Here is a 27,618-nt window from a genome sequence, read left to right on the forward strand (position 1 = left end):
TCCAATAATAAACCATAAATGCTATAATTGCTGTAACCACTTCAGGTACCTTGGTAAAGTTGGAAATATAGTACAATCTTTGAGTATTCCAGGAATACACTCTAATGCTTATTATTTATTAATTAAATATGGGTACATACAACATGACCACGTCAATGGATGGCTAAGAGTTAAGGAGGGCTGAAATGCACTGAGAGCCTGCGGGTATATATGGGTACCAGTGAACAGACTCACTCGGTCACCAGGGTGGATGTGTTCATGCCTTTGGAAAACAAATGGAAACAAAAGAAAACAAATATATACCCACTGCATTTGTTTTTCCTTAGTATAAGAGGGGGAGATGGGTGCTAAATGACTTTCACCTCGAGTACTTCATTTAGAGAAACATACACAATCTTGAATGCATATCTGAAAACGTATATAAGGAACAAGGTAAAAACATTCTAGTAATGTCCCCCCTCCCAAAAAAACAAACAAAATCAAACAACCCCCCCCCCCCCCCCCCCCCAAAGGCAACTGTTTCTGCCTTTACCCCACTCACCCCCCATGACATTACACTTACAGTAGAGAGAATTCACACACATACTTTTCAAATGCCCTACACACTCATACAGTTCATTCATAAGCTTCAATCGATATCCCAAAGCTATTCTCCAGATAAAGGCATTCCCAGAAAACAAACCCCAACTTACAGCAGTAAAAAACAGATGCTGGTCAGAATAGAGAAGGGAACTTTCTTTTACCTGTCTCAATTTGAATGTTACTTGGTGATGTCTTCGTTTTTGGATATGGACCCACACATTTACCATTAGACAGTTTGCTGGACTGCCCAGGACAGTGGGCACACACACTAATGTCCTAAATGTACTGCGCATCTGTAACCAATGTCTCATTTTGTAACACTACCCCAAAAAGGGCAACTAACTCCTTGGCAAAGACTTAAAAAATTTTAGTGAGACAATCTGTGAAATGTTAGTCATTCAGCTCTAGTCTGAGATTGAAAAAGTTGCCAATATTCTTGAGATGGAGAGTATCAAGCATTGTGAATTTACACTCATATTTAATCTGCCTTCTGAATGCATGTAGTGGAACCTAAACATAGTGATCCAGTATAGTAACTTCTCTACATTTACTAGACCTGACATAATACTCATGCCGATGTTTATTATAATGGAACAGTTGTATGACATCTAGTAAACAGACACATGAGACATTAGGCAGTCAGATAGAGACTCAGAATACAAGTTCAAGATGAACGTTTGAACTGGAGTCCTCAAATGATGAGTGCATTACTCATGTTCTAAATAAGGATGAGGCTAGACTTTGATTACACATGTTCAAAGAAATACACTTAAAATGAGAAAATGAATTCTTAAGAGGGGAAAAAGTTACCGAGGTTTCCAGGGTAAAAACTCATGAGCGTTCTTCTGAACAAAATGATTTGTTCTACGAGTCAAAATATGTTTGCAAGTAATAAACTAATAGCTAAATGAACTATGAAGAAACAAAATACTAGAGTAGGTGGGGTAGGTGGGGTGTCACTATACTTCTGAACAATCGGCTACAACAGTAATATCAGAAACAGAGTAAATGTTAACATTAGTTCTTCATGGGTTGGGCAAGCACAAACTAGTCATAAATCATAAATAAATCAAGTCTGTTCATAAAAAAAAATTACCTGCTTTGCAGAGGAAAAAAAGTATTACAACCCTAACACTTTTTAAAGGGAGGGAGAATGAAACGTAAATTGAACAATGAGGTAAAAGGCAAGAACACAAAAGAAGGGAAATGCAGATTCATGGAACATCTGTTATTAAAAGAGTACCCCTCTACCCGGTCCCAGTCTGAAGAATACTCAAAACTGCTTGACTGAACACACAAGACGACCCCTCAACGTGGTATAAATACACAGGAACATATCAACGTTGGCCTTCCAGATAGGTTTCAAGCCACTACTCCTTCAGTTCTGCTACAGGTGTAGGACTGTCAAACGCTGCAGTCACGGTCGAGTGCCTGTGTGTCAGCCTGATGGCATATTGTGCTTGTATATGCATGAGTTTGTTTTTTTTAATATATATATATATGAATGTTTTTCAGTCAAAAGTTGCTTACGTTTAAAATGGTGTCAGGAGGATGGAGATCTAATCTGAGTCGATTTTTGGGGGCTGGTGGGGCATAAAGAGTGTATGGACAAAAGAAAGGAAGGAAATGCAGACAAAGCAATGAACCAAGGGAGCTAGAATGAGTGTGTACACCATCTTTATAACTATCTTGTACAATAATAATAATAATAATAACAACATGGTAATATGTTAGGGGAGAATAATGAAGAGATGAGGACAGAGAAAGAGAGGGCTGGGTTTGAAATGTTTCCAAATTAAAAGAGCGGGAAAAAAGGGGGGAGGGGTCACTTTTTGTTCTTGGGAGAGGGCCAGTTGCCACGTCTCTCACCACGGGTGGCCCCACCGTTGCCGCTTACCCCACCTGGCCCACCACCACCACCGGGTGGAGGTCTGGGGCCTCTACCTCCACTGCCACCAGCACTGACCCTGCGATTCTGCCCCTCCATTCCGGGCCGCTGGCTGGAGAAGCTCCTCTTGTTGGCAGCAGATTCTTTAGTAGTTATCTCCCTCTCAGCACCTCCCCCTCCGCCTCCTCCTCCTCCTCCTCTTCCCGGAGGGTGGTGGTGGTGGTGGTGGTGGTGGTGGTGGTAGGAGGAATACGATTTACTGCCTCCTCCACCCTCCCTCTCTCGGAACTCCGTGAAGTCACTGCTTTCCGAGGCGGTCTCCCACTCCTCGTTGGCCTGGTCGGAGTTCTGGTTGGAGACGTCGGGGGACTTTGCGCCGCCGGCTGGGTTGTGGTGGTGGTGGTGGTGGTGGTGCTGAGGGTGGGGCAGGGCAGAATTGCTGTGGTAGTGATGGTGGCTGTTCAAATTCAGGTTTCCGCTCCCATGTTGGCTGCTATTGTTATTGTTGTTGGTGGTTAGCGAGATGCTGTGGTGTGTGTTTATGACTCCAGTGGCAGTGGATACGTTGAGGGTGCCGTCTGCTTCCTGCATGGAATTCTGGGATGGCGAAGCAGGGCGATGTTGTGGGCCACTCATGGACTCGGGGACCCCACTACTCCCGTTGATACGGGCTGCGTTTTCCCGCTCCTGCTTCAGACGGCGGAACCTGGGGGGTTTGTCTTGCTGATGCTGGGACCGTCCATGGCGTTTGCGACGAGGGGGCCGCTCAAACCCCCTGTGCGGGAAGCTCCGCCCATCTGCATTAGGCAGAGGGAGTGGCTTGGTAGCTGAGCCAGTAGAATTGGAAGTGGGATTGCCTGAGGAGATCGGGGCCATGCCTCCGTTTTCGGTGCCCTGGGGGGCAGTTGTGGGCATGGAGGCAGCAGACGGTACTGAAGAGTTTACTCCCTGGGTGTGAGACTGGCTTGGCTCAGCAGTCTTCTCCTTCTTCTCTCCGTTAGCGCCACGATTCGGTTCTTTCATAAGGGAAGGCTGCGCGGGCATCTGTTGCTTTCGGACTGGTGCAGAGGTTTTAACAGACGAGCTCTGCGAAGACGAACCGGACCCGGAACGATGGGCTCCGTTCACTCCGCCACCGACGGCGCTCCGGTAGGCCCCTGCTGCCCCTCCGCCCCTGCCCCGTCTCGACGGCACCCCCCTGGGTGTGAACACCCTGGCTTGGATGTTCCTGGGAGGAGCGGAAGACGGAGCGGCGCCCATCGGTGGGTTCTCTCCTCCCGCTGCCTTCTTGGTGTTCGTCTTGCGCTCCTCCTTGTCGGAGTGCGCCAGGTCGCTGGTGGCGCTCTCGCTGCCCGTCTCGGACCCGCGCTGCCTCCTCCTTTTCGGAACTTCCTCGTACTCGGACCCCTCGCTGCGGGTCTCGCTGTGATTCCTGGCACGTCCTGGGGCGGGCTGAGAGGCACCCTGGCCGTGTCTGCCAGACGACACCTCCCTCTTGTATTCCTGATTGGAGGACTCTTGCTGGTAGCTGTTGTTGGCAGCTGGTCGGTAGTCGCGGCTGCTTCTACCCCCGGTCCTGCCCCGGGTGCTGCCCGCGTAAGCGCCCCTGTAACCCCTGCCTCTGCCGTAGAACTCCGCCCTCCCGCGGCTGGCTCGCCCACCCCGAGAGGAACTGGCGTGGTAACTAGCGGGCCCTCCACTACCGCTCCTTTCGTAGGAACGTTCCCTCTCCTTTCTAGACGGCGGCACAGAGCAACCGGCGGCTTGCACGGAGCTCTCAGTCTCTTTGGTTCCCTTCCCAGAGCCTCCGCCCACACCGCGCTCCTTCACACCGTTCCTCGGCTTCCCTACCGGGGCTGCTTCGTCCTTTCCAGAGGGTCCGGAAGGCGCGGCCACCTCCGGCTTGACCGACACCTGACCGGCGTCCTGCTCCTTATCTTTAACGGACACTCCGCTGCCCTTTTCTCCTCCACCCCCTTCGCCGCCCTCCCTCTTCATCTCCTTCAGCACGGGCCGCTTGATCGGCCCCGCCCGCTTGTTAGGGTTACCGCCTCCTGATTGGACGGCGGGCTTGTCGATCGTTTGACTGGCGGGGTCTTCTCCTGCGTTTGAGCCCAGCTTCCTGTTATGCGCGGGGCCACCGCTCGCACTGCCGCCTCCGGGCCTCGGCCCCCACTGGGTTTCAGTCTTTTGCTCGCGGCCACGCGGGTTGGCCTTGGGGTGGTGGTGGTGGTGCTGCTGCTGCAGAGAATGCTGGGAGGACTGCGGATGGCCATACGCGCCTCCTGCCTTGTCCTGCTTGCGACCCCCCATGTTCCCCGGTCCGGTGTCGTGCTCCTGATGGGGAGGGGGGTGATGTAGTGACTGCTTGCCGCTGCCGTCGTCCCTCGACGAAGACGACGAGGATGAGCAAGAGGAAGAAATGGACGGCTGGGGAAGAGGAGGGGAAGTTTCACTCTTCTTGGTCTCTCCTCCTCCTCCTCTCTCTCGCTCTCTGCCATTCTCCTGCTTGTGTGGATGGAGAGAGAAATGAGAGGGATGTGGAGGGTGGTGCTGCAGGTGGGGGTTGCCCTCCAGGCCGGAGAGATCGGCGCGGCCATTGCGGTCAAAGTGGGCGTGCGGGGCGCCCCAGATCTGACCCGGCTGGCTGCCCTGAGCGCCTTCGTCTTGATGGCCAAAGCCTCGCAGCTCTCCAGCACCGGAGCCCCTCTGCTGAGGGTGAGGGGCCATCCTGGGTCCACTGTCGGGAAAGCTGTTGTAATTTCCCCGCCCTCCCAAGAAGGGCTGGTGATGACCTCCTCCCTGGGGCCCTACGGGTGAGGCCGTCTGATCAGAGGAGCCAGAAGGAGAGTTGGGGGCCACAGCAGGGGGCTGGATGGGGCCGGCAGCTCCCTCCCGCATGCGCACAGGAGGGGTATCACACCTAGAAGGGAGGGGGAAAGAGAAACACCTTCAGCACATACTTTTATTTCGCAGGAACCGATGAAACATGTTTTAGAGTTCTAGGTTCACTGAAATCCTGTGGAAATCACCACAAGCATAACCAAGTTGTGTCTTTACCGTGGCCCCTTGCCCACGTCCTCCTCCAGAGCCTGTTTGTGCCGAAGGGGGGAACTCAGACCCCGGCCCTCACTGGCCCCTGTGAAAACCTCTGGTCCCCAGGCCAGTTTGGGATCCATGGGGGGTGTACCCCGCTGGGGGTGAGGGGGCCCTCCATGTTGCTGCTGCCTATCGAAGGGGTCCGAGCCCGAGCCACCAGAATCAGACCGCTCTCGACCCATCAGCCCTGAAACGTCAAAGAACAAAAAATAAAAGTGAAACGCTGCTCGTTTTCACAAACGCATCAATGTTGCTCACGTGATGAAAGCTGCCCACAACGCACCGGTGGGGTGCATGCTGGCAGGGTAGTAGTCCATGGGTGGGGGGCGACCCTGCATCATGCGAGGGTCCATGTAGGACATCATCATCCAGCGAGGGTCAAAGTTCATGGCCAGAGAGGGAGGCGGGCGTCCCATGGAAGCGGGCGGGTAAAGGGCAGGCTGCTTGGGGCCGGTGGGCGGGGCCACCCCGGGGGAGGGGCCCTGCGGGGGCGTCTGGGACTGGAGTTGCGCTGTCTGGCTGTGCTGCTGTTGCCACTGTTGCTGCTGTTTGAGGAGCTGCTCCTGGGGGCACGAGTTACACGACAGCCTTCAGTTCAGTTCAGGCCGAAGGCCGTTAGCATGTTAGAGAATTTAAAGGGAGAATACGTCTGAAAACGACCCCGTGAGCGTGAGAGCAAAGACGGATCAGTATTCTGCATATTCATGTTTAAAAATAAGAGGATTCAGATGTGGCTGGAGTTGCTGTTCCGGTGCGAGGTTTATACGTCACACCTTCATATTCTTAAGTTTCAAATATTGTTAATACTACCAGACAGGCTCCAGGCTAACATTTTTTAAAAAACGATGATGAATGAAGCTTGGATTTCTGCTGTAGTATACATGTATTTACAGCAGCGCTTAATCTCGCTGGATTCAACCGCACCATTAACTCTCCAGGTTACAGCTGCAATACAGTGAAACCATTCAGGAAAACCATTTACGGACCCATGTCTGCCCTCCACGGCGTGGAGAGTGAGGTTTCTGCGAGCGTGAGGTGCTCACCTGCTGTTGTCTCTGGAAGCGCGGTGGCAGGGACTTCTGGTACTTGGAGAAGCCCTGGCTGGACATTCCTCCGGCGGGGCGGCCGGCTGCACCCGACACGGCCTCCGCCTTCACGCAGTCCTCTCCGGCCCGCCCGCCGCGCACGTGTGCCACGCCTGCCGCCGGCTCTTCCTTCGCTTCCCCTGGCGCGGAGACATCTGGGGCCTGCTGAGGGTGGGGGTGGAGGGGAGGAGCCACCTGTGGAGAGTCTGCGGGGGAGGGGCGGTCAGAGACGGTCAAAAAAACCCACACTCACCACCCACATAACACCACACCTCATCTACTGTAATTTTTTATTTTAGCTATGCTCCCAAGTCTTCTTTAATGGTAAATATCATCCTGGCAGGTTGAGGGTGAGATTAGTAATAAACAGGGGTGGAAAGTAACGAATTACATTTACTCACGTTATTGTAATTACTGTAATTCAGTACTTTTTATGAGTAATTTGTAATTTTCTGAGTAGTTTTTGAAATATGTCATTTTTACTTTTACTCGAGTAAATTTTGACCCAAGTAGTTTTACTTCGCTACATTTGAACCCCCTCACGTTACTGAGTAAAAAAAACATTGATGGTGAAAAATTTAATGCAGGCAGAAATTTTAAATTCTGAGTCCCGGAACTGAAAGTCAGTTGCGTTGTCAGGGCTGGCTCGGCTGCCGCTCCTCCTAACAACACTAGAGGCACCTGAGTCAGTCCTAGATTCTCCAGGTGCAATCAGCAGTGATCCGTTTTAGCTGTCTCTATGGCTTCTTAAGGAAGCTTAGTGAAACGGATTGCTGCTGAATCATTTTGGCTCGCCTTCACGTCCTCAGCCCTTTCTCTGTGATCTCTGGTTGCGTTTCTTGTGTTTAGGTGTCTCGCCACCTTGTGCTCTCTCTCACTCTCTCTTGCTTTTCTACTACTTATTCGAGAAACTCCTGCGCTGCTTACTAGCCTACCTCAAGTTTTCCTCCTGCTTTATCTCTTCCTATCTGTTCTTCGTTTATTTTGGGAAGGGTTTTTGTTTCGTCGCGACGTTCTGCCTGCTGCCAGTTACTTCCCCTGGCATCCTAAGTTTTGTTTTCGTTTATTTTCTACGTGTTGTTTATTCCGTGTCTCGTGTGATTGGTTTTGCTGCTTAAGTGTGTGTGTGTGTGTGTGTGTGTGTGTGTGTAGACGCACGCATACATTTTGCTCTTTGCGTTTTGTCGGCACTTGGGTTTACTACTCTCTTGGTTTTGAAGCGGTGTGTACTTGGTGGTACACCTGACGTTACATGCGTGGCCTTGCCTTGCGCGCACCCTTTCCATTGTCTCATAAATCAGGTCGTAATCCGGTGCACTTTTTTCCAAAAGAATGAGTTTGTTCTATCTTTAAATCAAGATCCGAGAGATCCTGTGGACATTTTATTGTGAAAAGTTGAATCCTTTGGGCACTGTATTTTGAATAGTTGGATCCTGTGAGCGTTTTAAATAGTGGAATCCTGTGCGCATTTTGTTTTATTTTGAGATGTGGGATCCTGTGGGCATTTTATTGTGAATAGTGGGATCCTGTGGGCACTGTATTTTGAATAGTGGGATCCTGTGGGCACTGTATTTTGAATAGTGGGATCCTGTGAGCACTGTATTTTGAATAGTGGGATCCTGTGAGCACTGTATTTTGAATAGTGGGATCCTGTGAGCACTGTATTTTGAATAGTGGGATCCTGTGAGCACTTACTTTTACATTGTGGGATCCTATGAGCATTTTTTTTTTTTTTTTGAGGTGGGATCCTGTGGCATTTTAGTTTGATTTGTGGTATCTTGTGGGCATTTAATTTTGTGTGCATTATGTTTTTTAGATAATTTGTAATTTAAATTTCTTTATTCTTATCATAGTGTTGTCCGTTGGACAATAAGACTGAAAATTGTTTGCACTTTATGGTACAGGTTGTGATTGTCCTTGTGCTGTGAGGAAGTATGTTCCTGAGCCCAGCTGATCTTTTGCAAGTGTGGATGTGCACTTAAATACGCTTTGAAATAGATTAAAACTACTTGTGCTGAATTTGATTCATGACTCATTCTTTTTTGCATTAAATAACTGAAAGTAACTAAGTAACTTTTACTCAAATTACATTTTAAATGAAGTAATTTTGTACTTTTACTCGAGTAAATTTTGAGACGGGTAATTTTACTTTTACTCCGAGTAGAATTTAGGCAAAGTAAAGATACTTTTACTCAATCACAATTTTTCAGTACTCTTTCCACCTCTGGTAATAAACCATGTTTATTTCACACGACGGAGTCCCACCGGTGTTGGAATCGTAGCTGCTGTTGCTGCTTGCCCTCTGTCTGTTGTTGGCGCCCCCCACAGGCGGGGCCAGCAGGGCGGGCTCCTCCATGTCCACGCTGGGCGACTGGGGCTGGCTGGCGTTGGATGAGGAGACGGAGGCGGGCAGCGAGGGGCTGGGGCTGGCCGCGGACGGCTGGGCCGGGCCGCCGGGCTTGACGCTCTGCAGCTGCTGCTTCTCGTCCAGCCTCTTCAGCTTCTCAGCGCAGGCGGCCCGGCGCTCTTCCTCCATCCTGCGCTCCTCCTCCTCGCGCCTCCGTCGAGCCCGCTCCACTGCCGCAGAGATCTCCGAGGACGACTGCTTCCGTCGCTGCCGCCAGGTCTCGTCCTCGTCCTCACCGGGGGCGGGCGGAGCGCCAGGCTGCGGGGCCGGGGCGGCGGGCGGTTTGGCCGGGGCCGTCTGGGCCGGGGGCCGCTCCTGTGAACAAATGCGAGCTTCGTCAACGGCGAGGCGCAGCACGCTTGCCTGAGGCTACGGGGAAATGGACGCCCGTCTTTTCTAGGGGGGGTTGATGTTACAATGGTGCAGTCCTGTTGTAACAAGGACCCCGCCCCCATGTACCTGGCGGTAGTAGGAGTTGGGTCCCTGCCCGAGAACCGACCCTGGTGGGGGGGAGGGCTGCTCCCGAGGGCCACCGAGTCCAGACCTACGTCCCTGCATACGGGCACAAGGACCTGTCAGCCAGTGATCCAAGCCCGCGAGCTTGTTCCTACTCCCACACCGACTCCTAACGAGCCGAGCTGGGCTGCGGAGGTGCACCCGCAGAGCTACAGGGGTTTTGTACCTGGTAGGGTGCAGCGTTGGCGTGACCGTAGCCAGTCCCATCCTCCTCCGCCCATGCGAGCTTGCCGGAGGGCGGGTGAGGGGCCTCTTCAGTGCCGGAGGAAGGGGTGCGGCGAATGTCTGCCCCACCGTCGGAGGCCCGGGAGCGCAAAGCCGGGGCAGGTCCGTCCTGGGATTTCTGCTGCTCCCTAACAGGGCAGAGGTGAGACACGAGGAATTGCAATGGATTCGAACACAAATGCAAAAGTAGCAACCGTGACCCATGACCTATGAGCGTGCTCTCTTAGAGGTCTCTGTACGAGTCGCTACTCAGCATACCGAACTCCGTTCTTGCGTTCAGTCTTCTCCTCGTCCCCATCCTCTTCTCCTTCATCGTCACTGAATTTCAGCTTGGCTGAATAGTCAATCTCCTCCTGTGCCCCTGTTTTTTGGTAAAAATTCATAATTCAACACTGGCTCAAGAGACACGCCTGAACAACTCTTCAACAAGGGCACAGTGCCAAAAGCGATCCTCTCACACTGTGGCTCATTCGAGGGCTAATAACTCCCTCTGGGGGAGTAGAAGGAAGTGGAGAGAAATGGAGTGAGTGAACAAGGGAGGGAGATACATATCTGAAATATGAGGCGCTTCACATCAAAAAGAGTGGAAAGGATTAAAAGAATAGAAACCTCAAAAAGGAAGGAGCCACATTACCTGCCCAGCCCTCATCTCCATCGTGGTCCAGCTCGTCCAGCTCTTTGAGGTCGTCCTGTTTGAGGATGGAGGGCCGTTTGACCGCCTCGCCCCCACGAGGACCCCCAGACGACCTTCCCTCCGGCCCCGGGCCCCCCTGCGATCGGGGGAACCTGCAGGCAAACGCAGGGACGGTGTGAGACCAGCCGGGTAGTGACGTGGACAAAATGAGTTGATAGTCAAATTATAAAAATTAATGAACGTTAACCTTAAAATGAGGGAACGTGCAGTGGCAGTGTATGCCCAGATCATGGCTTACCTGGGGGCTTCATTTGGTGGAGGGTACCTGTAAGGCCCCTGTGGGCCGTAAGGGGGCGGAAACGGCAGGTACGGCGGGTACATCTGGGGCGAGCAGGGAGAGCCAAGAGGATGTTATTAGCACGTTACACCAAACACGCCTAACGCTTTTCACTAAACACAGCTAACCGAGTCAGATCTTAGTGGTCAGATAAAATACTGATCATACAACAAGACTTATGAATTTGTTCATATGAAGGAATGTGAAGGAAGGAATGTTTATGAAGGAATATCGAAAAACAGGTTTAACTTAACCATTTAAATAAAATAGTCTGTTGAAATCTAAATAGGGTACTGTTTATTAATGAAAGCAGGCCTTTACAACCGTTAAATGGGCACAAACATGATAATGTTGCTACAAAAAAAGATGAGGAGTGATTTTTTAATGCAAAATGTCTGTTTCCAGTCTAATGTGACTAAAGAACAGCTGGACTGGGAGAGACAGAAATAAAAGAGCCATGTGACGTCCAACCACGCCCACAGTCTAAATCATGTGACGTCCAACCACGCCCACAGTCTAAATCATGTGACGTCCAACCACGCCCACAGTCTAAATCATGTGACGTCCAACCACGCCCACAGTCTAAATCATGTGAAGTCTAACCACACCCACAATCTAAATCATGTGAAGTTTAACCACGCCCACACTGTAAATCATGTAAAGCAACACCTAAATGACGAACATCAAGCAGGACAGTTTGAATGCAGGCGTGGCATTCAATCATTCAATAAGTCAACGTGAAGACGCAGAGCTGTGGACACTTACGAAGGGGGGCATGATCCCCCTGTACGCGGGGAACTGCGGGCCCACGGGGGGCTGGGGCAGGGGGAGTGTCGGGCTGCCGGCGGGAGGATTCCTAGGCGGCCCAAGGAGGGGCGGGTTCTGCTGCTGCAGGGGAGGGGCTCCCGCGGCGCTCTCCATGGCCACGGCTCCGCCCACACCACCTTCCGCCACCCCCTCCCCAGCTACGGTGGGTGCCAGTGCGCGGCCCCCACCATCCCGCCAGCTTGTCACGTCTGGATGAGAGAGAGAGAGAGAGAGAGAGAGAGAGAGAGAATAGAAGATTTAATAAACGATGTTGTACTGAAGGGTGTTGTACTGAAGGGTGTTGTACTGAAGGGTGTTGTACTGATGGGTGTTGTACTGATGGGTGTTGTACTGATGGGTGTTGTACTGATGGGTGTTGTACTGATGGGTGTTGTACTGATGGGTGTTGTACTGACTTTGGGGGCGGAGGCTTGGTCCTGGCCCATACCACTGATCGGCAGTGGCCTGTTCTCTGCCAGCTCTGTCCGGGTCTCCCGCCGCCTGCAGGGTGGGAAATTCCTCGCGAGAGAATGGCGACGGTTGGTTTGATCCCTTTCCACCTGCACATAGCCAGGAGCACTTAACCATGACGGCGTATTTGGGGAGGTCATCACTACACTCACCTTCCTGCCGAGCATTATTTAGTGTTGCCATAAACAACAGCCACCATCATTCTCTTCTGAACTGAACATTACCACAAGCATACAAACAACAAACGCCATCTTTAGAAAACCAGAAGTAGTGTGGGAATAATATGCAGAGTAAGTATTGGACTGAGGCAGCAGTTACTCACCATCTCCTTGTGTTCCAAGTGTAACACTGGCCTGAGCCCAGGATCTTGTCCCTGCGACTTGAGCTGTAGTTTGGGCCTAAGACAAGACAAGACGACTGTCTCAGAAATCACCTGATCTCCACCCTTAAGCTTCTTTGATGTGTATGCTTTGAGTCAACAAGATTGAACAACAATGAGCAGTGAACTCATTGTCCATGGTTACAGATAAAATGCTACACAGGCTGGAGAAAATGTTGGGGAATTATCTGAAGCTAAATGGTGCCAGGTGGATATTTTAAACTATACTCAGCAGTCACTGTAGGGTTTTTTTTTTTACGCCTAAAGTAATTATCCAATCGAATGGCCGTGATGGACCACAACAGACCAAAGTCAGGTCTCTGGTTTAGGACGCAGGAATGTGTAGGTGTCGGTGAAAGTTCTGGGTGTTGAGAAGGCTGGAGGAGAGGCAGTTGTAGGTGGTGTTGAGGAGAGGGCTGTGGGGGGGGGGGGGGGGGGGGCAGTTGTAGGTGGTGTTGAGGAGAGGGCTGTGGAGGGGTGGGGTGGGTCAGTTATAGGTGGTGTTGAGGAGAGGACTGGGGGGGGTAATTGTAGGTGGTGTTGAGAGGACTGTGGGGGGGGTAGTAGTAGTAGGAGGTGGTGTTGAGAGGGCTGTGGGGGGGTAGTAGTAGTAGGAGGTGGTGTTGAGAGGGCTGTGGGGGGTAGTAGTAGTAGGAGGTGGTGTTGAGAGGGCTGTGGGGGGGGGGGGTAGTAGTAGTAGGAGGTGGTGTTGAGAGGGCTGTGGGGGTAGTAGTAGTAGTAGGAGGTGGTGTTGAGAGGGCTGTGGGGGGGTAGTAGTAGTAGTAGGAGGTGGTGTTGAGAGGGCTGTGGGGGGGGTAGTAGTAGTAGGAGGTGGTGTTGAGAGGGCTGTGGGGGGGTAGAAGTAGTAGGAGGTGGTGTTGAGAGGGCTGTGGGGGGGTAGTAGTAGTAGGAGGTGGTGTTGAGAGGGCTGTGGGGGGTAGTAGTAGTAGGAGGTGGTGTTGAGAGGGCTGTGGGGGGTAGTAGTAGTAGGAGGTGGTGTTGAGAGGGCTGTGGGGGGGTAGTAGTAGTAGTAGGAGGTGGTGTTGAGAGGGCTGTGGGGGGGTAGTAGTAGTAGTAGGAGGTGGTGTTGAGAGGGCTGTGGGGGGGGGGTAGTAGTAGTAGGAGGTGGTGTTGAGAGGGCTGTGGGGGGTAGTAGTAGTAGTAGGAGGTGGTGTTGAGAGGACTGTGGGGGGTAGTAGTAGTAGTAGGAGGTGGTGTTGAGAGGGCTGTGGGGGGTAGTAGTAGTAGGAGGTGGTGTTGAGAGGGCTGTGGGGGGGTAGTAGTAGTAGGAGGTGGTGTTGAGAGGGCTGTGGGGGGTAGAAGTAGTAGGAGGTGGTGTTGAGAGGGCTGTGGGGGGGGTAGTAGTAGGAGGTGGTGTTGAGAGGGCTGTGGGGGGGTAGTAGTAGTAGGAGGTGGTGTTGAGAGGGCTGTGGGGGGGGTAGTAGTAGTAGTAGGAGGTGGTGTTGAGAGGGTTGTGGGGGGGGGTAGTAGTAGTAGGAGGTGGTGTTGAGAGGGCTGTGGGGGGGTAGTAGTAGTAGTAGGAGGTGGTGTTGAGAGGGCTGTGGGGGGGTAGTAGTAGTAGGAGGTGGTGTTGAGAGGGCTGTGGGGGGGGTAGTAGTAGTAGGAGGTGGTGTTGAGAGGGCTGTGGGGGGGTAGAAGTAGTAGGAGGTGGTGTTGAGAGGGCTGTGGGGGGGTAGAAGTAGTAGGAGGTGGTGTTGAGAGGGCTGTGGGGGGGTAGTAGTAGGAGGTGGTGTTGAGAGGGCTGTGGGGGGTAGTAGTAGTAGGAGGTGGTGTTGAGAGGGCTGTGGGGGGGTAGTAGTAGTAGTAGGAGGTGGTGTTGAGAGGGCTGTGGGGGGGTAGTAGTAGTAGTAGGAGGTGGTGTTGAAAGGGCTGTGGGGGGGGTAGTAGTAGTAGGAGGTGGTGTTGAGAGGGCTGTGGGGGGTAGTAGTAGTAGTAGGAGGTGGTGTTGAGAGGGCTGTGGGGGGGTAGTAGTAGTAGTAGGAGGTGGTGTTGAGAGGGCTGTGGGGGGGTAGTAGTAGTAGGAGGTGGTGTTGAGAGGGCTGTGGGGGGGTAGTAGTAGTAGGAGGTGGTGTTGAGAGGGCTGTGGGGGGGTAGAAGTAGTAGGAGGTGGTGTTGAGAGGGCTGTGGGGGGGTAGAAGTAGTAGGAGGTGGTGTTGAGAGGGCTGTGGGGGGGTAGTAGTAGGAGGTGGTGTTGAGAGGGCTGTGGGGGGTAGTAGTAGTAGGAGGTGGTGTTGAGAGGGCTGTGGGGGGGTAGTAGTAGTAGTAGGAGGTGGTGTTGAGAGGGCTGTGGGGGGTAGTAGTAGTAGTAGGAGGTGGTGTTGAAAGGGCTGTGGGGGGGGGGTAGTAGTAGTAGGAGGTGGTGTTGAGAGGGCTGTGGGGGGTAGTAGTAGTAGTAGGAGGTGGTGTTGAGAGGGCTGTGGGGGGTAGTAGTAGTAGTAGGAGGTGGTGTTGAGAGGGCTGTGGGGGGTAGTAGTAGTAGGAGGTGGTGTTGAGAGGGCTGTGGGGGGGTAGTAGTAGTAGGAGGTGGTGTTGAGAGGGCTGTGGGGGGTAGAAGTAGTAGGAGGTGGTGTTGAGAGGGCTGTGGGGGGTAGTAGTAGTAGGAGGTGGTGTTGAGAGGGCTGTGGGGGGGTAGTAGTAGTAGTAGGAGGTGGTGTTGAGAGGGCTGTGGGGGGGTAGTAGTAGTAGTAGGAGGTGGTGTTGAGAGGGCTGTGGGGGGGTAGTAGTAGTAGTAGGAGGTGGTGTTGAGAGGGCTGTGGGGGGGTAGTAGTAGTAGTAGGAGGTGGTGTTGAGAGGGCTGTGGGGGGGGTAGTAGTAGTAGGAGGTGGTGTTGAGAGGGCTGTGGGGGGTAGTAGTAGTAGTAGGAGGTGGTGTTGAGAGGGCTGTGGGGGGGGGTAGTAGTAGTAGGAGGTGGTGGTGTTGAGAGGGCTGTGGGGGGGGGTAGTAGTAGTAGGAGGTGGTGGTGTTGAGAGGGCTGTGGGGGGGGGTAGTAGTAGTAGGGGGTGGTGGTGTTGAGAGGGCTGTGGGGGGGGGGGGTAGTAGTAGTAGGAGGTGGTGTTGAGAGGGCTGTGGGGGGGTAGTAGTAGTAGGAGGTGGTGTTGAGAGGGCTGTGGGGGGGGGGTAGTAGTAGTAGGAGGTGGTGTTGAGAGGGCTGTGGGGGGGGGGGGTAGTAGTAGTAGGAGGTGGTGTTGAGAGGGCTGTGGGGGGGGGGGTAGTAGTAGTAGGAGGTGGAGTTGAGAGGGCTGTGGGGGGGTAGTAGTAGTAGGAGGTGGTGTTGAGAGGGCTGTGGGGGGTAGTAGTAGTAGTAGGTGGTGTTGAGAGGGCTGTGGGGGGGTAGTAGTAGTAGTAGGTGGTGTTGAGAGGGCTGTGGGGGGGGGTAGTAGTAGGTGGTGTTGAGAGGGCTGTGGGGGGGGTAGTAGTAGTAGTAGGTGGTGTTGAGAGGGCTGTGGGGGGGTAGTAGTAGTAGTAGGAGGTGGTGTTGAGAGGGCTGTGGGGGGGGTAGTAGTAGTAGGAGGTGGTGTTGAGAGGGCTGTGGGGGGGGGTAGTAGTAGTAGGTGGTGGTGTTGAGAGGACTGTGGGGGGGTAGTAGTAGGAGGTGGTGTTGAGAGGGCTGTGGGGGGTAGTAGTAGTAGGAGGTGGTGTTGAGAGGACTGTGGGGGGGGGTAGTAGTAGTAGGAGGTGGTGTTGAGAGGGCTGTGGGGGGGGGTAGTAGGAGGTGGTGTTGAGAGGGCTGTGGGGGGTAGTAGTAGGAGGTGGTGTTGAGAGGACTGTGGGGGGGTAGTAGTAGTAGGAGGTGTTGAGAGGGCTGTGGGGGGGGGGGGGGGTAGTAGTAGTAGGAGGTGGTGTTGAGAGGGCTGTGGGGGGTAGTAGTAGTAGGAGGTGGTGTTGAGAGGGCTGTGGGGGGTAGTAGTAGTAGGAGGTGGTGTTGAGAGGGCTGTGGGGGGGTAGTAGTAGTAGGAGGTGGTGTTGAGAGAGTTGTGGGGGGGTAGTAGTAGTAGGAGGTGGTGTTGAGAGGGCTGTGGGGGGGTAGTAGTAGTAGGAGGTGGTGTTGAGAGGGCTGTGGGGGGGTAGTAGTAGTAGGAGGTGGTGTTGAGAGGGCTGGGGGGGTAGTAGTAGTAGGAGGTGGTGTTGAGAGGGCTGTGGGGGGGTAGTAGTAGTAGGAGGTGGTGTTGAGAGGGCTGTGGGGGGGGGGTAGTAGTAGTAGGAGGTGGTGTTGAGAGGACTGTGGGGGGGGGGGGGGGGGGGGGGGTAGTAGTAGTAGGAGGTGGTGTTGAGAGGGCTGTGGGGGGGGGTAGTAGTAGGAGGTGGTGTTGAGAGGGCTGTGGGGGGGGGTAGTAGTAGTAGGTGGTGTTGAGAGGGCTGGGGGGGGGTAGTAGTAGTAGTAGGAGGTGGTGTTGAGAGGGCTGTGGGGGGGTAGTAGTAGGTGGTGTTGAGAGGGCTGTGGGGGGTAGTAGTAGTAGTAGGAGGTGGTGTTGAGAGGACTGTGGGGGGGTAGTAGTAGTAGGTGGTGTTGAGAGGGCTGGGGGGGGTAGTAGTAGTAGGAGGTGGTGTTGAGAGGGCTGTGGGGGGGGGTAGTAGTAGTAGGAGGTGGTGATGAGAGGGCTGTGGGGGGGTAGTAGTAGTAGGAGGTGGTGATGAGAGGGCTGTGGGGGGGGTGGTAGTAGTAGTAGGAGGTGGTGTTGAGAGGACTGTGGGGGGGTAGTAGTAGTAGGAGGTGGTGTTGAGAGGACTGTGGGGGGGGGGGTAGTAGTAGGTGGTGATGAGAGGGCTGGGGGGGTAGTAGTAGTAGGTGGTGTTGAGAGGGCTGTGGGGGGGGGGGGGGGGTAGTAGTAGTAGTAGGTGGTGGTGTTGAGAGGGCTGTGGGGGGTAGTAGTAGTAGTAGGTGGTGTTGAGAGGACTGTGGGGGTAGTAGTAGTAGTAGTAGGTGGTGTTGAGAGGACTGTGGGGGGTAGTAGTAGTAGTAGTAGGTGGTGTTGAGAGGACTGTGGGGGGTAGTAGTAGTAGTAGGAGGTGGTGTTGAGAGGACTGTGGGGGGGTAGTAGTAGTAGGTGGTGGTGTTGAGAGGGCTGTGGGGGGTAGTAGTAGTAGGTGGTGGTGTTGAGAGGACTGTGGGGGGTGGTAGTAGTAGTAGGTGGTGTTGAGAGGGCTGTGGGGGGGGGGTAGTAGTAGTAGTAGGTGGTGTTGAGAGGGCTGTGGGGGGGGTAGTAGTAGTAGGTGGTGTTGAGAGGGCTGTGGGGGGGGGGGTAGTAGTAGTAGGTGGTGTTGAGAGGGCTGTGGGGGGTAGTAGTAGTAGGAGGTGGTGTTGAGAGGACTGTGGGGGGGGGTAGTAGGTGGTGATGAGAGGGCTGGGGGGGGTAGTAGTAGTAGGTGGTGTTGAGAGGGCTGTGGGGGGGGGGGGGTAGTAGTAGTAGTAGGTGGTGGTGTTGAGAGGGCTGTGGGGGGTGGTAGTAGTAGTAGTAGGTGGTGTTGAGAGGACTGTGGGGGGTAGTAGTAGTAGGTGGTGTTGAGAGGGCTGTGGGGGGTAGTAGTAGTAGTAGGAGGTGGTGTTGAGAGGGCTGTGGGGGGTAGTAGTAGTAGTAGGAGGTGGTGTTGAGAGGACTGTGGGGGGTAGTAGTAGTAGTAGGTGGTGGTGTTGAGAGGGCTGTGGGGGGTAGTAGTAGTAGGTGGTGGTGTTGAGAGGACTGTGGGGGGTGGTAGTAGTAGTAGTAGTAGGTGGTGTTGAGAGGGCTGTGGGGGGGGGGGTAGTAGTAGTAGTAGTAGGTGGTGTTGAGAGGGCTGTGGGGGGTAGTAGTAGTAGGAGGTGGTGTTGAGAGGACTGTGGGGGGGGGGGGTAGTAGTAGTAGTAGTAGTAGGTGGTGTTGAGAGGGCTGTGGGGGGTAGGGGTAGTAGTAGTAGGTGGTGGTGTTGAGAGGGCTGTGGGGGGTAGTAGTAGTAGGAGGTGGTGTTGAGAGGACTGTGGGGGGGTAGTAGTAGGAGGTGGTGTTGAGAGGACTGTGGGGGGGTAGTAGTAGTAGGAGGTGGTGTTGAGAGGGCTGTGAGGGGTAGTAGTAGTAGTAGTAGGTGGTGTTGAGAGGGCTGTGGGGGGGTAGTAGTAGGAGGTGGTGTTGAGAGGGCTGTGGGGGGTAGTAGTAGTAGGAGGTGGTGTTGAGAGGGCTGTGAGAGGTAGTAGTTCACCTCTTGAGCTGGAGGTGTTCTCGGCAGGCTCGGCGCAGGTGGCTGTGAAACCACAGGCGGCTGCAACTCCGGCTGCGGAGCTGAAGATACATCGGTACTGAGAAAGAGAGAACAGATACATCAGCACCGCATCGACCAATCAGCACACACAACAGATACATCAGCACCGCATCGACCAATCAGCACACACAACAGATACATCAGCACCGCATCGACCAATCAGCACAGATACATCAGCACCGCATCGACCAATCAGCACAGATACATCAGCACCGCATCGACCAATCAGCACAGATACATCAGCACCGCATCGACCAATCAGCACAGATACATCAGCACCGCATCGACCAATCAGCACAGATACATCAGCACCGCATCGACCAATCAGCACAGATACATCAGCACCGCATCGACCAATCAGCACAGATACATCAGCACCGCATCGACCAATCAGCACACACAACAGATACATCAGCACCACATCGACCAATCAGCACACACAACAGATACATCAGCACCGCATCGACCAATCAGCACACACAAAAGATACATCAGCACCGCATCGACCAATCAGCACACACAAAAGATACATCAGCACCGCATCGACCAATCAGCACACACAACAGATACATCAGCACAGCATCGACCAATCAGCACACACAACAGATACATCAGCACCGCATCGACCAATCAGCACAGCATCGTCCAATCAGCACACACAACAGATACATCAGCACAGCATCGACCAATCAGCACTTCAACCAATCAGCACATGCAACAGACACATCAGCACAGCATCAATCAACACACACACACACACACACACACACACAGCCAATCACAGCACAAACTAATCAACGCATACAACAGATCAGCACAGCACAAAACAGACATGAAGGCATCAGCACAGCACTAAATAATCACACCCACAACCCTTGTTGATAAAGCAAAAAAGTGTCAGTAGACATATAAATAATTCCGTGACTAACTGGTTGGTCTTGGAATAAGTGAACCTCTCCCAGATAAAGGACAACACCAAGACATGCACTAAAACGGAGCAATTTCCACATTTACCATCATTTTTACTCAATGACCAAATTGCTCTGCGTGTGTAATATGACATTTGTAAATATGAACACAAATTTCTGTAAAATATCCTCTTCCAGAACAAATTACTCTAAGATTAATAATAAACAAATCAACAGTTTTGCCACCTGTACCTGTTGTTGCGCAAAACATTAAGGCTCCGTTTCTGAACGCTAGTCTGGCGTTGACACATTGTTGCTGAACATTAACAGGACAAGTACATGGATGTTTCCCTCGTACACTGAAAGAGCTGATGTAAACACCGGCCATACCAGTAATGAGAAACCAAACCACATTATTCTGTGTGTGATACATTAACTACTAATCCTTCAGTATGGAGGGGGTTAATGGTCATAATCACGATTAGGCCCGGGTGTTACGGGGCTACAGGAGTGGCTGTGGAGGCCTCACCTCTTTGGGTCTGCTGGGTCCTGCTTGCTTGCCCATCCTGTGCCGTCTTTGGGAACGAGCGAGACGTTGGGGTCGTTGCCTTTGTTCTCCGCCTTCAGACTGGGCAGGCTGGCTGGGGGGGGCATGCGCCGCGCAGAGGCAACTTTACCAAGAGACTGTAAGCCATGACGAGGGGCAACTGAGAGGAGAGGGGGGGGAGATCAGGTGGGCATCACACACACAGAGCTACAGGCCCCTTCTTATTCAGAAGTGCTAGACCCCCTGAAGACTTTTTTCCAGAATGATTTTTAACATTTCAGGCTTTCAACATTCACTTGTATTGTTGCGTTTAAAGATCATAAACTGAACTGTGGGAAAGAAACCCATTAAATGGGAAATTTAAAGCAAATTTAGAATCTTGGCAATGGCTTCATTTGAATTGCATAGTGCCCATACATCTCCCAAAGCGGGAGTGGGGGGGGGGGGGGGGGGGTCCTTGTGATCTGAAATGTGCTGTGGACACACAGAGAGTGCACAAGTCCCCTACACACCGAGAGTGCACAAGTCCCCTACACACCGAGAGTGCACAAGTCCCCTACACACCGAGAGTGCACAAGTCCCCTACACACCGAGAGTGCACAAGTCCCCTACACACCGAGAGTGCACAAGCCCACTACACACAGAGAGTGCACAAGCCCACTACACACAGAGAGTGCACAAGCCCACTACACACAGAGAGTGCACAAGCCCACTACACACCGAGAGTGCACAAGCCCACTACACACCGAGTGTGCACAAGCCCACTACACACCGAGTGTGCACAAGCCCCCTACATACTGAGAGAACAGCGTTTGCAATCAAGCCTCAGAAACAAGGTGGTTTTAAACTTTACACAAACAAAGAACTCTTTAAATGATTCTCATGGTCGGTCTTTCTTAGTGCATAGTGACTAAATTGTAAACTTTAAGTAAACTGCATTATTCTTTCAAAGCTTCATCACTGTAGAACTCATGGCACTACTTGACGATACTGTTTCCACTGGCACACAATGGCGGTGCTGAACTGGACTTGCCAGCGGTCCACTGGTTGGGACTGGAGCCACACCAGGGTGAGCTGCACCACCACCACCATGTCTGAAATGGTGATGATCCTAGCACCACCACACCAATAATGTGTGCAGAGACCACGGATGCAGCAGCTCATCATCTGATCCATCAACTAACCGTAACGATCCTCTTACAGCAAAGCTTACATGTTTACATATAGAGACCCGCCTATTCTCGGGGTTCCACCAACCACATCGCAAGCACTCCTTGGGTGTCAAGAAAGTAGGCACCTCCCTTCCTGTTTCACTGAATTAGGTCCGTAACGCCTCTAAAAGGCCCAGAAGTTAGGTCTGAGAGCACCCAGCAGATAGACAGGTAACCTTACAAGACTGTTAATTGCTTTAAGCAACAAGGTCTCACTTTATGCTTAAGGACACAATCAGCAAACGGAAACACAAACCAAGCAGAAACGGCAAGCCAAAGTCCAGCTCAACTGTACCCAGTCTGAATGGAAGATTAGAAAGTCCTTTTTTTTTTAAGACAGAGCTAATAGATAAACTGAAGACACCTTCAAGCTTCAGAGCATTTCCACAAACAAAATTAAACATGGAGGAAAAAACAACCACTTCAAATAACAGGCTGACATTTCCCCTTAACACAGACTTAAGACTACGTAAGAGAGAAAGTTAATAGTGGGCAAGGCAGTACTTACCAACAGGCTTCTGTGCTTCAAGGCTCTTTCCTTTGTAGGTATCAAACAGGTTGAGAGACGCATACTTTTTGCCATCCTTCCCCTTTGCTGTTTGCCCAGAGCGCTCTGACATTGCGCTGTACGCTCATTGAGTATGGTGAGCCCTGAGACTGACGGAGACAAGGCAAAGGGAACATGAGACAGTGTGTGTGCGCCCAGGACGGTTCAGAAAAAGTCAAATATAAGAAACCTATGGGTCCCTAAAAAGGTGTGAAGATCAACTAGATTTGACATTGGACACCAATGTGTAGGGTTTAAGAATGAAGAGTGTGAAAGAAAATGCATATAACAAAATAGAAGGGAGAAAGTATACAATGCAGTGCATTGTAGAAAACTGAGTTTTAATAAACTAAGTGTGTTTGCCTGGTCCAACAGAACCACCACCATTACCTCACAACCAAATGTTTTTAATTAAAAGTAAGCATCATTTCACAGAGGAAGATGCTACTAGCAATCTGTCATAACCAAGCTTCAATTAGGCCTAACTGTAGACAGTAAAATCACGGACGATCAACTGACACTTACAAATACTGCAGGAAAATACTTCTGTAAACTTAGAGCAGTCGTTCTCCACTTCTGGTTGATGCTATACAAAAACACTATCAAACCCATCCAACGGCACTCCTAAGATTTAATTACCATGTTAACAACCACCAGCAAGAACCAGCCCACCCAAACCACTGACTCTGGCCCCAAAACTACAGGTCAAACTCACTAAAGTTAATATGCCTCAGAAACAAAGGAATTTGCCGTGCAGCACTTAAGAGTCCAACATTATCCCACATAACATCTAAACACACCGTTCTCAGGGCACACAGACCACTAGGACAATTGAAGGAACTGTTCCTTTTACCCAGAATTTTACTTTCTCAGCAACATCAGACCTTAAGGCCCATTCACACCCTACGGTAATTACGGATACGGACCCTTTCGTCCGGTTCCGGAGGTCGTTTCATCCGTCAGTGGGTCCGTTGCCAGAGCGCTTACGAATCCGTAGTAACGGAGCAATATAAACCGCAAATCAGGGGGCAGTAGAGAGTCAGAAGCATCGAACGTACACCAATTCGGGAAAATCAATGAAGAAGAGTACTGGACTTTAAAAAATGACGCTCGAGTTAGAAGAGAAACTTTGCGAGTTGGTTAGAGGCTACATTCTGCTACGGTGCCAGGTCATCGCGATAAACAGCGATGCAAAAACAGCTGGGAGGAGATTGCTGGTGCGCTGGTGCCGGAAATTTGACTATACTGCCCTCTAGAGGATGTATTTAAAAAAATCATAACAACGTTGGAAACGGAAAGAGGTATAGTGGCCCCCTACGGAGGGTACGTTTGGTACGGACGGACGAAATTCGTCCGTGTCCGGAGGTATAAAGCAGGCTTTAAGGAGCTGTTTTGTCTACCAAGACAAACATGCATCTGTATGTATAGGTATACAAATGCGTTCTATATTTGCACAAGAATTACAAAGATGAGGTATGAAAAACTTAACACTTCAGCCAGTCTAGCTTTTCTAAAAAACTAATGAAGGGTGAGTGAGAGTGGCCATCTAAAAGCAGGTAAAGAACACTGCTCTGCTGTGGTATAGTAATGGAAGAAGACAGCTGTCCAGATAGTGAAAACAATAAAAGTCTACACAACAAAAGTTTGGGGTTTTTTTTTGGAGTAAAAACAGGTAGACCACTAACCACATTTATATACGTTTGTTTGTAATTAAACACAAATGATAGCAGTATTTTACAATGAAAGCAATACAACAATGCCCAGTGTTTACAGATCCTGCTGACAACTGAAAACTTGCATCTAAGCCGTAGGCCTATATTATTTCAAACTCTTGCATGCTCAAATAAGACCCCTTCTGTAACTTTCAAACGGTAACTGTCTGCATACCTAACCGTAAAACATTATTGTGATTATGACTTTCGGGAGAAAATCAGAAAAAGGTATGAACCGCGGTTGCCATGGGTGACGCATTATAAATGATGTTCCTCTGTGTGTGCTTTGAGAGGGGTTGCATCCATGGCAACAACGGGGTTGAGTGTGTGCACTGCTCACCAATAAAACCCACAGGGTTGACGTTCAGTGTACACCAAGGTGTCTAGTTTACTTAGTGATGGCATATACACTACACCATAGCACACAGTACGTGGTACGACTTATCTCTGCGCCAAACTCTGGAGATACAACATTGTATAGGAAGAAGTAATCCTACTCTAATCCTAGTCCAGAAGCCAAGATCAATGACTAGCATTCAGCAGAAGTTCAGTCACCTCTCCATTCTCGCAGTGGACCAGATGGTATAGCCATATGTACTGAATGTACAATGACAATACGACTAGGTTAAAAGTCCTAAAACATGCGCCTATATCAAAGTCTAAAACGTAAATGGAAACGTTGTTTACATTAATTAACAACTTATTAGATGTTGTATTTATAATGCATGCTATAAAAATCAACATGCCACCTGGGTTTAACTCGTTGGTAGAGAAAGGTAGAAACAAACTGGGAAAACGTTCGCCACAGTTTAGATATTAGTTTAGATGTTCTTTACCTAAACGTTAGCTAGCCAGCCAGCTAGCCAATCAATATAGAACCACAGTATGATTTCGTTCATTACCAAAACTACATTAGATATGTTTCGATTTGTCATACAACATGTCGCTAATGTGCCACAAAGACGTCGGTAGTCCGAATAGAGATGAGAGAATTAGGTCGTGGGATGGTTTGGGCAGCCAGGTAGGCTTTTGCGTGGAGATCAAGCGACATGGGGGTTGTTAGCTGGCCGTTAGGGTGTACCAAGGCCCAACCAATGTGGCTGCCTGGCTAGCTAAACGAGAAACGAAAACGCCACTTAAGACCCACTTTTATAAAACGCATTAAAGTTTTACTCACGAATATATGAAAGCTCGCCGTTCTAATATAAAATGTGGCGCCCATAAACGCATGCTAAAGTTAGCTATTAACAGGACAGCTAGCTACATCTGCTAACCAGTGTTAGCATCGCTGAGCTATCAGGCCTCCATATTTCAGGATGGGAGGAGGAGGGGGGTCCAAAACGTTTCATAATACAAAACAATTTTTTGCTGTACCCAGCTATCTGTTTATTACTCTGTTAATTTGCGCAATAACCAACGAACATAAACTGGGCGAGAGTAGTGTAGTGCACAAGAGTACGACCGAACAACCTTGGTTACCGTCGCCGGTTGAGCACAAACACATTCACTCTCCGTATCATTTGCGAGAACAAAACAAAATGGCGGCGACCCGACGGAGGCCGTTAGCTCGAGCTAAATAGCCCGAGAAGCTAATTAGCACGAGAAGCTAAAGAACCAACCCGCCTCGATAGCTACCATAACAAAACAAGACTGCGTCGAGGCCTTACGAACACGAGCTGTACATTTACTGTAAGCTTCCCCTTTCGACTATATAAGCAAATAATTATATTAAAAAAATAAGAAACGTACAAACCAAACTGTTCCACCCGCACTAGCTACCTAGCTATAGCATCCTAGCCAGCTAGCCGCGTTAGCTAATTAGCTAGCTACAAGCTACAAGAGCTCGCGAACGTTACAGGGCAACACCTCACGTTCGAACGCGTCTCGTGCAGCCAGCTACATTAGCCGTCCGATCGCTCTTAACGCCAACAACGCAGCTTTCCAGCTAAGCGACGAAACAACACGCTGAAAAAATAATAAAACACGAATAATGGTTTATTACGGTTACTAACCTGGTCTTGTTCCGACTCGTCTCGAGGTTGTATCGCTGGATATTATCAACACACGCTAGCTAGCTGGCTAGTTTCGGATAAAGCTCGCGCTGTTGTCGAGCTAGCTTAGCTAGCTAGCGAACGCGTCGGCTCTAGTTAGGCGCTGCTAGCCTGCTAACACAACCAAATCCGGATAGCTCGCGTAGGTAACAAACCTAAATTACACAAGATTGTGATTTGTATTAGTCTGACGGGGAATACTGTAGACGGATGCGAATCTTACTTGTACTCCTTTTTCTTTTTCCACAAAACAAATGAAAAAAGGGAAAATAAAATATTATAGAAGTGGGTTCGATCCGTCACTACAAGAGCCGTCAACGGCTACTGAGCCTGTATCGCAACGAGGGGTGGGTGCAGGGAAGACGGGGCGGCGCGACATTAACATAACGCCGTCCTAAATCTATTTTAGGCATATCAAGTAATCAGTTATTCGCTTTTATTTAAACGACGTATATTTCATATGCGATTTTATGATAAATTGAAAAAAATGTTGCAGAACGGAAACAAAATAGGGCAGATGAAAGCAAACGTTCCAGCTGTTAATAGCTGAAAAGGCCCAATCCTGTAGACCTGATAAGTTCAGTACAGTTTACAGTACAGTTACTATTATTTTATTGTAGGACTGACCACAGTGTCAAAAGTGCAATGTATATGGCCAATGTCACAACTGGAAATTCAACGTTATTTTTGACTCAAACACAGTTGAAATGCTTTGGTCCAGGGGGTTGAGATATCACATAGCAAAAGAACCTTTATTGGCCAACAGGTTAGTTCTGACTTTGCAAACTTTGATGATGTAACTCATTTCACAGTTCATCTAGCAGTAATGCTATTGGTAAACAGCTTTCAGGTATATAGAGCCTGGTGTTTATTGGTTGATCGAACTGTCCTCATAATAAGGAATCAGATATTATAGATTAAGCTATTGTGTATGACAATAAAGTTTTCATTCATTCATTCATACATTGTGCAAATTGCCCTGATCATCACTATTCATGATCATGTCAAATCAGCGTACAGATCATATATCCCATGGCTTATAGATCAGTGTCTATCTAGCTACACAGAGAAAGTCTAATAGGATATATGGGATTTTTTCTCGGGATCAGCTTTCTGTCAACAATTCATGATATGCATTAATTTAATAACAATTTCACAGATTTTTTAGGATGCATCACTGATACGAAAAAAACACATGGCACAAATATGCATCCGATCTCATCAAATCTATCACTTTACTTATTAATGTTTGACATTTCCCACCAAAGCTCTATATATATATATATATATATATATAGTGAGAGAGAGAGAGAGAGAGAGAGAGAACTTTGGTGGGAAATGTCAAACAATAATTGCAGCATTTTTTTTTTGGTAACTTTTAACACTACAAAAACATAGGCTAAAAGACAGCAGTAGTGTCCAAGGAAAATACATACAATACACAAATACAGTAACACAAGTGATGTCGGTATGCACTATCCAGTCTTACATGTGCAGTCTTGCCTTCCTGAGTGTTATCTCAGTCTGAATAATGCACACAAAGTCTGATGCATTATGATGCAATTCACAGCATATGCACAATTTCAAAGTATGCGAAAAACAGTGACAAGTGTTCCTCAGGTTATGGATGCAAGAACAAGACATGATCTTAAAAAGTACACGCTATATATCATTAGAATTATTAGAGAGCTGTCATAGACCGTGACCATAGCGCATGTAGTTGCTTATAATGCAGCTCTTCTTGGCTTGTTGTCAAATTTGCAAAGGTCTGGATAACACTTTTAACTTATTTGGAACGACTGTCTACTGCCTGTTCCTTAAAGCCTCACTACATTAGCCCTTGCAGGGTAACACCAATGACCTTTTTTGTCACACTTTAAGAAGTAAAAGAAGCATACAACATTGTGTCCAACACAACAAATGTTCATTTGGATTTAGATAATCACTTTACAAATAAAAA

General features: G+C 50.1%; 1 protein-coding gene across 4 annotated transcripts; it reads right to left on the reverse strand.

Annotated features, from left to right (window-relative positions):
- Positions 1–2,009: 2,009 nt before the first annotated feature.
- Positions 2,010–26,020, reverse strand: prrc2a (proline-rich coiled-coil 2A). 4 transcript variants are annotated; one of them, XM_077008407.1, is made up of 17 exons: positions 25,882–26,020; positions 21,857–22,005; positions 20,120–20,297; positions 18,623–18,719; positions 12,374–12,449; positions 11,997–12,140; positions 11,539–11,789; positions 10,735–10,817; positions 10,437–10,588; positions 10,061–10,163; positions 9,744–9,930; positions 9,521–9,613; positions 8,920–9,376; positions 6,613–6,860; positions 5,853–6,132; positions 5,531–5,756; positions 2,010–5,393 (listed from the first exon to the last, which is right to left on the reverse strand). In XM_077008407.1, exons 2-17 carry the CDS (start codon positions 21,966–21,968, stop codon positions 2,408–2,410), a joined length of 5,673 nt encoding a protein of 1,890 aa, XP_076864522.1. In that variant the 5' UTR covers positions 21,969–22,005; positions 25,882–26,020; the 3' UTR covers positions 2,010–2,407. The 4 variants fall into 4 exon arrangements, with proteins under 4 accessions (XP_076864522.1, XP_076864524.1, XP_076864525.1 ...); XM_077008409.1 differs by lacking the exon at positions 25,882–26,020 and adding an exon at positions 25,620–25,875; XM_077008410.1 differs by lacking the exon at positions 25,882–26,020 and adding an exon at positions 22,822–23,234.
- Positions 26,021–27,618: the final 1,598 nt, after the last annotated feature.

Source organism: Brachyhypopomus gauderio, chromosome 6 (genome assembly GCF_052324685.1).
Source record: "Brachyhypopomus gauderio isolate BG-103 chromosome 6, BGAUD_0.2, whole genome shotgun sequence".
Taxonomy (NCBI): Eukaryota; Metazoa; Chordata; class Actinopteri; order Gymnotiformes; family Hypopomidae; genus Brachyhypopomus; species Brachyhypopomus gauderio.

Excerpts from the sequence above, each read along its gene's own strand:
- prrc2a (XM_077008407.1), bottom strand. The coding sequence starts at position 21,968 with ATGTCAGAGCGCTCTGGGCAAACAGCAAAGGGGAAGGATGGCAAAAAG. Across the intron at positions 12,141-12,373 it reads ACTTGGAACACAAGGAGATG|GTGGAAAGGGATCAAACCAA; the intron begins GTGAGTAACTGC and ends GGCTATGTGCAG. Across the intron at positions 11,790-11,996 it reads ACCAAGCCTCCGCCCCCAAA|ACGTGACAAGCTGGCGGGAT; the intron begins GTCAGTACAACA and ends TCTCTCATCCAG.